The sequence below is a fragment of the Gavialis gangeticus genome, unplaced genomic scaffold (genome assembly GCF_001723915.1).
Source record: "Gavialis gangeticus isolate Ggan-Ray unplaced genomic scaffold, GavGan_comp1, whole genome shotgun sequence".
Taxonomy (NCBI): Eukaryota; Metazoa; Chordata; order Crocodylia; family Gavialidae; genus Gavialis; species Gavialis gangeticus.
This window is the reverse complement of record NW_017729034.1, coordinates 56,807,124-56,817,309: the sequence shown is the minus strand read 5'-3', so window position 1 is coordinate 56,817,309 and position 10,186 is coordinate 56,807,124. Positions and strand designations below refer to the sequence as shown.

The following is a 10,186-nucleotide window of genomic DNA, read 5'->3' as shown; positions in this document are numbered from 1 at the left end:
GTCTGGAACCAGCTTCCAAGTGAGGTGGTGCAGGCTCCCACCCTGGGGGTTTTTAAGAGGAGGTTGGATGACCACCTTATTGGGGTCATTTGACCCCAGTGCTCTTCCTGCCATGGCAGGGGGTCGGACTAGATGATCTGCTCAGGTCCCTTCCAACCCTAGAAACTATGAAACTATGTCCTTGGACCCGACTGTCTCCAGGGAAGCTCCAGAAAAGCTAAGAATCTCTGGGCTCAGTAAGCAGTACTTAAATGTTTAATGCAGAGAAATCATGCAAGGCAGTTCACATTAACAAGATTGTCTATTCTCATTACTGTGTGAGAGAATGGGGAGGGGGATCTGTGTGCCTTCATATGCCTGGTTAAAAGGTATCCTCTGGTTTACACCACTTTCCTCCTGCTGTAGCTCCAGTCAGCTCCACTTCTGCTTGCATATCACAGCACCGTATGTATCAGATCAGGACTTGCAACTCTTCCTCTGTTTAATCACCCTTCCAAGTAAGGCCTCCCTTGCCCTTGTGCTCTGCAGCTTTGCTGCAGGAACAGCCCATGTTTTCCCACTTTCTTTTGACAAAAATCTCAGACCATTGAGGCTTTGGAGATCTGTTTACTCTGAAAGAGTAAAAGGAGCCTGTAGCCTGATGATTTATGGGCAAGGATTGCTTTGTTAGTCACCTTGGGAACCAGAGGCAGACTTCCAGGTTTGATAGCAGCATAGCTGTATGCTCAGCTGGCCCAGAGTTAACCCATTCTGGTGAGCAAAAGGATTGGTAGCTCAGGCCTATCCCAGGACTGGACTCGGGTTTCAAACTGCCTTCATAATAAGGCTTGGAAGTCAAAAGGTCTTGCACCTCTTGAAGCATCCGCTAAAGTAGAGAAATGTAAGCAATTTGTGGTGGAGGGGAATTTGTGGCAAATGTACAGGTTCCCTTAGATTGTCTGTTGGCCTTGTGCTGTGTAGAGTCACTGATTTACATCCGACTTTTTAGAAATAAAAATCTTGTCAGTTGGGAATGTGTATTGCTTCTTGCTGGCAAGTGTCTAAACAGCCACCTCCATGTAAAGGATAGGAATCTGGGTACCAATGTCTCTTACCACTTATTTGTGTCCATTGTAATATCTCTGTGCATGTTTAAAACAAATTTGCCTCGCCCAGATCAGAACCACCCATCTTCTTCACCCACTGACCAAATAAATGCCACCCTGACTACAAGGATGAATTTACAGGAAAACTGGGATGCACCCACACTCCTTATGACTTACATGCTAAAACTTCCAAACTCCAATTAGAAAGGGAAGCAGTTCTACTACTGAGGGCCTTCCAATGAGGATATGCCACCACAGATGCCAAGGAATTCAAACCTGGGACCAGACATTTAGATATTACTGGGATGGAGGACATGGATATTGATGCTATGTAGAGTATGTGGGCAGGTTGCAGATGCCTTTGTGTGAGGAGAGGCTGTATTTCATGAAGCTGTAAAGGAATGATGCTTTCGCTGCTCACTGGCTGCACGCAGTGAGTGCCTTAAATGAAAAGCACAGCAATGGGTAATACAATGCCTCACTTTGGTGGTTTTCTCTTTTATATTGTATCTAGTCTAGTTAAGGCTTTTTGTGTTTTGTTTGGGGTTTTTTGTAAAAGGGAGATGGAATCGTTGCATTTCTGTAATACCTAAAGTAATTTTGTCTTCAACTTCTCTAGCTTGTAGCAAACAAAATGTCTGCATTCAGTTTCTTTAGGCGCGAAATGTCAGAATTGCTCTAGTGTTGAATAGATCATTTTCTGGAAATACGGCAGTGTTACCCTACATCAGGGTTTTTTTTTTTACCTTTTTTTGTATAGATGAGAAGTGACTGAGAGTTTTGAAATAATTCCACAAGCGTGAATGGTACAGAAGTTCAGTTGTTTCAGGTTGGCATTGTATATCCTAAAATTAAGAGTCAAAAGGTTTCTAGCAGGTGGAGTATACACAGCTGGGAGGAGAATTTCTTAGTGGATGTGATACCATACCATGCACTTCAGCAGTGATGTCTCATCTCGAGAATACTGGAGGGTTGAGCCTGCCCATTTTGCTAAAACAAATCTATTGTCATTAGAACCATATGGTCCTTGGGCTTTGTATTCTCATTTAACTATATGCTCAATGTCCAATAGAATAAGTGATTCTGCAGCTGTGCAAATGACCTCCTAATTTGTCTCTGCAGTGTTGCTATGCAAGTCCCTGGTGCTACATAAATCAACCACAGAAACATGCTGGAAAGCTTCCTACTTAGTGACTAGGCTTTTGATATTCTTATGCTACTACAGTGGTGACTGGCAAGTTCTTTTAATGCTTTCTAAAAAATAAATCTGTTTAAATATTTGCTCTTTTCAAACCATATGCTACAAATAATAAAATGCAGTTGTCAGTACAAGTAGCTAGTTGTCTTGAAAAGGGTAAATATTATGATTTTAACTTCTTTACTTACTAAAATATAAAGGAAACGTACATTGTTCACCCTAACCAGTAGTAGCAACCGCTTTAAAAGGGATTATTGGTAGCCTCAGTAATGTTAAGTGGTATGAAAATACACACACACACTTACTGTGTATAATATATTTTAATGTCTGGTGCAGGTATTCTGAAAACGGAGAAGAGATGCCTTGCCCTCCACGCCTACTATAACACAGACCTCATTCTGTTATTGTTCTAATCATTACAGGTGCTTGCCTCAAGTGTAATAGAGCAGAAACATGGAGTGAAGAACATTTTTGTGCATAGCATTTCTTCTTGAATGATGGAAATGAAGAAATGGAGCTCAGTTTAGTGTAGCAGCAACTTTAATGACGCTTTATGTAGGCACCAGATTTAATCTGGGTAGTTGACTGTCCTGGATGAGGCAGAAAGGGGAAACTTCAGCTGTTCAGGAGCATTGTATGTGCACAGTTGTCAGTGAACTCCCAACAGTGGTACACAGCTATAATGTTGAGGGTGTCAAACACAAGCATAAGAGGAAAGATTTGCAGTAGGTGAATACCTGGCTACTGGAGTAAATGGCTGCTTTAGAGTAAGGGAAGATGGACACATGCTTGTAGATGGTCTATGAAACAAACCGTTCTGCTGGTGTAAAGTAAAAAAAATGAGATTTACACAGGTCACAACAACTGTCCTGTTTACAAAGGACATTAGTACATTCCTATTAGCAATTTGTAAGACATCTTGCAATTATCTCTACACCTTAGAGACTGTAGTTCTTCATTAATGTGTTAATAGGGCTGGCAGACAGTAAAGGTCGCAACAAATTGTGTGCCAACTGTGTAAAGGTGGCAGCCTTTTGAATAAGAATGGGAAGGCACATGTTAAAGCTTGTAGTCTTTGTGCCACACCCCTGTTGCAGAGACAGAATTGACATTGTCAGCGCCAATGGGAGCTTTCCAGCAATGCAGGAAAGTGATTTGAGAATTAACATTACTAGCTAAAAAGTCTCACTGCCTACTGCTAAGCAAGCAGCAAAACCAGAAAGCCAACAAGCTACCAAATTTAAGTTCAATGTTGGGTCATCTTCGTAAAAAGCCCTGGGAGTTCTGGCTGAAGAACGCTTGAAGATGCATGTTGGCAACACTGGGCCCTCAGAGCTCTCTGTTCTGCCTGCAGCAGGGGCTACGGTGGCCTTTTTGGCAGCAGGAGGCTTTGCCATGGTAGTGGCAGCATGGCAGGGTGGGAGTGGTGACTTGCAGGTTCATTAGTGCAGGCTCAACAGTGTTGCCAGTCCATGCTCTGCGAGTTAAGTAAACCCTAAACCAACGTTGTCCTTATGGGCCTTGATGTTGAGCCATTTACTGAATCTCATTCTTCTATTCTGTCAAAAAAAAGTCACCAGGAAGTCCTGGAAAACTGAGTTTCCTCTGGGGACAGGAAATGTTTCTGCAGGAAATCTGAACCAGGTTTGAGATGATTAAAAGTGAAGAGGGCTTGCCATAAACATGGGCCTTTGGTACTTACAGGGTTTAACTAAGCTGAGTTTTCCTAGTTTTAGAGGTCAGTATTGGCAGAAAGCACCTGACAGCCTTGGAGAAGGAAACTCCCATATCCAATGAACAGCTACAGGCCAGGCATGGTGAGCATCTCTTGCTGCTGCAAGTGAGCCTCAAACCAGACTGAGAGAGGATGTCCTTCCAGGGGGAAGAGCAGTTCAGCTTTAAGATTTATTCAGTCTTTGAGGTCTTGGCTTTGACAGTTCAGAGGGTGCCACTTGTGGGTTTCTTGCATGTTTATACTGTCCAGTGAAATATACTCTTGCTTTCTCTTCGGTCCAGGAGGAAGAGGATGACAATGTAGGCACAGAAATGAAGATCCTGAGAGGACACTGTGGACCAGTGTATAGCACAAGGTTCCTGTCAGACAGTTCAGGACTCTTATCTTGTTCTGAAGATATGTCTATCAGATACTGGGACCTTGGAAGCTTTACAAACACTGTGTTGTACCAAGGGCATGCCTACCCTGTCTGGGATTTGGATATCAGCCCTTGCAGCCTGTACTTTGCCAGCGGTTCCCACGATCGCACAGCGAGACTCTGGTCATTTGATCGGACGTACCCACTGCGCATATATGCAGGCCACTTGGCAGATGTGGACTGTGTCAAGTTCCACCCCAATTCCAACTACTTTGCAACAGGCTCCACAGACAAAACTGTGAGGCTCTGGAGTACTCAGCAAGGGAGCTCTGTGCGCCTCTTCACAGGTCACCGCGGCCCTGTGCTAGCACTCGCATTTTCTCCCAATGGTAAGTACCTGGCTTCAGCGGGTGAAGACCAGCGGTTAAAGCTGTGGGACTTGGCCTCTGGCACGCTTTACAAAGAATTGAGGGGGCACACGGACAACATAACCAGCCTTACCTTCAGCCCCGACAGTAGTTTGATTGCCTCTGCATCCATGGATAATTCTGTTCGGGTATGGGACATCCGGAACACTTACTGCAACACCCCAGCAGATGGTTCTTCGAGTGAACTGGTTGGTGTATATAGTGGACAAATGAATAATGTACTGAGTGTACAGTTTATGGCCTGTAACCTTCTTCTAGTGACTGGAATTGCACAAGAAAATCAGGAACATTAATTTTTTTTTTATGGAGGCGGGTGGGCATATTGAATGCCAGAGTCCATTACGAATCGAGAAGAAATTACTGACTGTGAAACGCTTTTCTTTCCCTCTTCCATTGGCAGGCAGGTTCGGGATGGTGCAAATACTTTAGAATGCTTTGCCCACAGAATAACCTATGCTATTGAATAGTGAGGAAAGGAGGAATTGCAGAACATTGTATTTTAGTCATTAATTGACTGAGCAATGAGAGAGCGAGGGCAGGGGGAATGCTATCGTTAAGTAATTTGGGAAAACCAAAAATCTGGCCCAGAAAAATAAAATTGCCAAGTGGGTAAACTGCTGTGACCTGCACTTAAATATCTTGGCACTGGCCCAACTGGTAGCTAAGGTTTTGCGCGTGTGTAGAAGTACTGGCCTGGTTCTGTTTTGTTCTGTTTTGTGTTCCGTTTTATTTTTCTTCTTCCCCCTCCCTGGAATTTAAGAGCCTTATGTTAAAATAAAATGATTACTTTTATAATAATGGTCCCAAACACAACAGCTCTCAGTAGCACTGCTGCAGTGTTTAGGGCTGATAAAGTAGAAGGTATAGGTAGAAGGTGTAGCCTTTTTTTATTTTTATTTTTTTTATTTTAGGGAATGGAAATCTGACCTCAGTTGTGGCCTAACTTTGCGCATAGTCTTTTGGGTCTGATTCCTGACATTCGTTGTATTATTTGTATTTATGGTCCAGGGATTTTGGATTTTCCAAATCTAGTTGCACTGTGGTTTTAGGGTGAGGACAATGGGGAAGGATGAGTGTAGCTTCCCTTGGCTGATGGAGAAGATGAGTGGAGAAGATGGAGCGGCCTAAATTTGGACTCCTAATAGGAATGGAGCCTGGCAGCCCAGCACTGCACCTCACTGAAAATCCTTCCAAAAATGGAAGCTTGCAGTCTGAGGGGTGGGAGTGAAATGGCTAATAGTATTACTAAATTATTGCGCGTGCACAGCGGCAGCTTTGCCAATATTGGATTTTTCTCAAAATGTTGCAATATCAGTTACATGAACATTTTTGCAGAACAAATCGTAAACATCTAAAACCAGGAGATGAAAGAGAAAATTCTAATTTGTCATTTCAGGAGAAGATTAAATATTTCTGCTTTCTGGAAAGAGTTATTTTGTATTTTGTTTTTCTATTAAAAGCATTTAGTTTAAACAAAGTGTTGGTCCCTTTGTGGGGAATTTAGGGTTGCCTTGGCTTGTGTGGGAAAGTGGGAGAAGCTTTGCCTGTTCAGCTACGACTTAATGCACTTTGCGATATGGAGACATGTTGAGCTTTGCTGATGTGGGGCTTGGGAATTCATTCTTGGCCACATTTCTTGGTGTTATCCAGGTGCCCATACATGCGAGATTGACCTGGATAGCAGATAATACAGTTATAAGGATCTGTGGCTAAAGGAAGTCAGGTTGCAGATTTCCCACACTTGACGCTACCACTTTTGTCCCAACAGTTCTGGTCCTACACACAGTATCATTTTCAGTTCAAATTGCCTGAAATTTTAATTTGTTTTAATGTATCATAATCTTTTTGTTGTTGTTGTTTTAAGAGGACAGCAAGAAAAGAGCATAGCCAAAATGTCTTTAGAGAAAATACTGTTAATATGAAATGCTAATGTTCTTAGACTTCTCCCATAAATTTTGGTCCTTTGATGAGGACACCCCTGGGAACTCTTAATCAGTCTTAGAACTGAATAAATTACTTACATGGCTGGTAACAGAATTCTTTCTCTTTCTAAATAGATGCATATGAAATAGATGTGTATACACGCACACTATATATAGGTACACACAAAGTAGATGTTCATGCCCACAACACACACTCCATATATAAATATCTTATTCAGTTAGTCTATAAGGTGTGTATCTATCCTGCCTTCTGCCAACAGAAAAATACATCTTTCTTCTTTGTCACCACGTCAGGCTGGTGGGAACCAAAAGTTGTTACAATCTAGAAGATATTTAATGATCTGTGTGAAATTAGTTGTTAGGTTTGAGTGCTGTACCTAAGAGCTGGAGTTGTACCATCCTCTGCACTGGGAGCTAGCAATCCTGTAGCTGGCACGCACCAAACTGTGAATTAACAAGGAGGTTAGCTGAACTCTGATCCCAGAGGTAATCTCTTCGAGTTGTGGTAGAGGAATGCTAAAGCCAGTATGGGAGAAAGCTGTGATGTTACTATCTGTGTTACATTTGTAGTCTGGAAAGGTCCCCTAAGGCTGGGGTCTGATGCTGTTCACCAGCAACACATCCTCTTGTGTTCTTGTCTCTGCTGGGTGTCAGAGCAGTGGTTCTTAACTGTTGGGTCATGGAGATGCCATCAGGAGGGGATCAAAGAATTAACACTTGTCCTGTCCCCCCCGTCCCTAAAGCGTTTCTGAGGTGCCAAGCATCCTACCGCTGAGCTGACATACTCCCAAACAGGAAGCAGCACAGGAATCTTTGTGTGGCTGTGCCAGAGCAAATGAATTCAGCTTTAGACAGAATGGGGCCTGGTGTGGATGAACTAGTAGCTTTCAACCTTTTTAGGCTCGAGGGACCCCCAGGAAATGCCAGCTCCTAGTTTTCACTCATGTTTTGACTACAGAAAATAATAGAACAATCTTTCTTTTGCAAAGAACTTGGGAAGAATGCTTTCAGTGCTGTGGATTCCTGTTTGACATCTCTGGGTTTATCTTGTGAATGGTGTTTGCACACCTAACAGTGCTAACATTGTGTGGCAACCCATGGCATCCTTGACAGGATCTTAAGGCAACCCAGGGTGCCTTATCACCATAGTTGAGAATCACTGAGATAAACATGAAACTTAATGCCAGATTATGCAGCCCAAGTCTCTACCAACCCTTTAATCTCAGATCACTATACAAGTATGGTGGGCTGCAATGTCAGAGATTGAGACACTGCTGTAGAACATAATTCTTGGATCAATAATGTTACACTGCAACTAGCAAGTGCTGTTATAACAACACCAAGCAAATGACACAAAAGATGGGCTCAGCAGCTGTGTACTTGCCTAGTATGGTATATAGCATTACCCTACCTAACATGGTATAACCTGCAGCTGGTATTCTTGGGAAAAACTAGTTCAGAATGTTCACATATCATTCCTGAGTCCACAGTCACGTGAGCAGAGCAGAACTGGAAAGTCGGAATCAAACACTGCAAGATAGGCCACGAATTTTTCTTTAAATATCATTTCCTACAACAGAATTCTGCTTTAATAGTCAACCTCTTCTGCAATGTTGCATTTGTAAAGGAAATAGAGGCAAACTGGTTATGTATGGAGGCTAAATACATATAGTATGTGATTAGATTTCTGAGGAAAATATTGTTACCACTTACAAGCCACTTGCAATATACCATCTTCAGTGTGTACAGTGTGAGTATTGTTTTTATTGTAAGGCTTATGGGATACAAATGTTTGTCTCCTGGCCCCCTACCCTCAATTTGGACTGTAATAAATGCTTAAGACTGTGAAGACCGTCTAAATTTCAGTGGAGCACCTGGAGAGTCTGAGAGTAAAAGGAATAAATGTCAAAAACAACCTAATAAATTTCAGATTAGTGTCTCTAAAAATCAGTCTTTCAGAAAACTATTTGCACTGGCATGTGCTGATGCCTGTTCTCTTTCAGAATCCTATACCACAAGACCTTACAGGCATTGAATTTACATAGTAGAGTAGTCAAGTGTCTAACCTCAAAGTGGAAGCTGGTTGCACAACCTTAATTGCCTCTTGTGAACATGCACTGTAGCACAGTTATTCATAATATGACCATGTACTATCTTTGTATGCAGGACCTTTTGACTGTTTCATGAACAGACAATATTGAGTCTGTTCTTATTAGGATGTGTTACGCTGGGCTGAGTTTTCCCCATCCCAATCATGGGGCTGGGGTTGGGAATTCAGCCCAGTTGGGCTGAGTTCCTTTCCCCAGCCCGATGGTTGGGCGAAACATCAAAACAGCCTCACTGCTTCAACAAAGCAAAACACCGAAGCTGTTTCGACTCTAAATGAAATTCAATACAAAACACTGTTCCATCCAGACCTCGAAACTGAAGTCAGAATGGAACAGTGCCATTTCACACAGCCCTAGTAGACAATACTATCTTGGAGCTTACAGGCTAAACAGACAAGTCAGACACAGGATGCAATACACAAGCTGGGTAAAAAGTGTGATTTAAACTGATGTTACCAAATAGGCTTAACAAAGATTTCAGCAAATCAAATACTAATGGGTTGTAAGGGAAATTCAACTAACACATCATGGATAGTCAAATTGCTTTTATAGTTAACAGAATTAATGAATATTTTAAATAGTATCTTTTGGATGTAACCATTTTCCCTCTTCACAAATTGACCATTTCTTTAAGGAATGTGTCTATCATTCAGAATTGTTTGATGGATGCTCTGTGTGCAAATATGACTGCCTGTTGTCATCACATTGCACATCTGCTGTTTGAGCTACATGACTGTGATCATGTTGCAGCAGTAGAATTAGGTCTGGGTAAGCAGGGCCCCAACCCTGGGAACCAGTTTAGAGGGGTTGCCAGAGTTCAGTTTTTGTAATTTAATCTAAACAGCAGAGATTAAACTGAGAAACAACTAGACAGATCGTCACTTTTGATTCAGGAAATGCAGCCACACACCTGCAGTGGCTCAGGCCAGAAGAGAAGGGGCACTAGAGCACAACTCTCTGGCACATAGCCAGCATAGGATGTGTGTTCACTTCCTCTTCCTGCTGCCCCTGTTGTTGCTGCAATTTGCAATGCAAAATCACAGCAACAAGGCTCTGCGGGGTTGCTCATTATTTCCTTGTCCTGCTTCCAGGTGCCTCTGAGATTTGTAGTCCACAGTCATAGCCAGCAGTAAGTTTTTAGCAGGGCAGGGCATCTGTGTACTTGGGGGAAGGGAAGTTTTGCCTCCCTCTCTGGCCCTAGCTGGGGCTTGTCGTGGCAGAGACCCTGCCTCCCCTCCCCAAACCTTCTCTGCTGGAACAGACAGCACAGCCCAGGCCAGGGTTGGAAAGCTTGCTGGGGGGCTGTGATTTAACTTGAACCAGGAAGGGGT

General features: G+C 42.8%; 1 protein-coding gene across 1 annotated transcript in view; it reads left to right on the top strand.

The window, feature by feature from the left end:
• The window catches only part of TAF5L (TATA-box binding protein associated factor 5 like), a 34,887-nt gene extending 28,054 nt beyond the window's left edge, over nucleotides 1-6,833 (top strand). The window contains exon 5 of the mRNA XM_019527482.1: nucleotides 4,300-6,833. Coding sequence (XP_019383027.1) covers nucleotides 4,300-5,097 — 798 coding nt within the window. The 3' untranslated portion in view covers nucleotides 5,098-6,833. The remainder of the gene's footprint in view (nucleotides 1-4,299) is intronic.
• The last annotated feature ends 3,353 nt before the right edge of the window (nucleotides 6,834-10,186 follow it).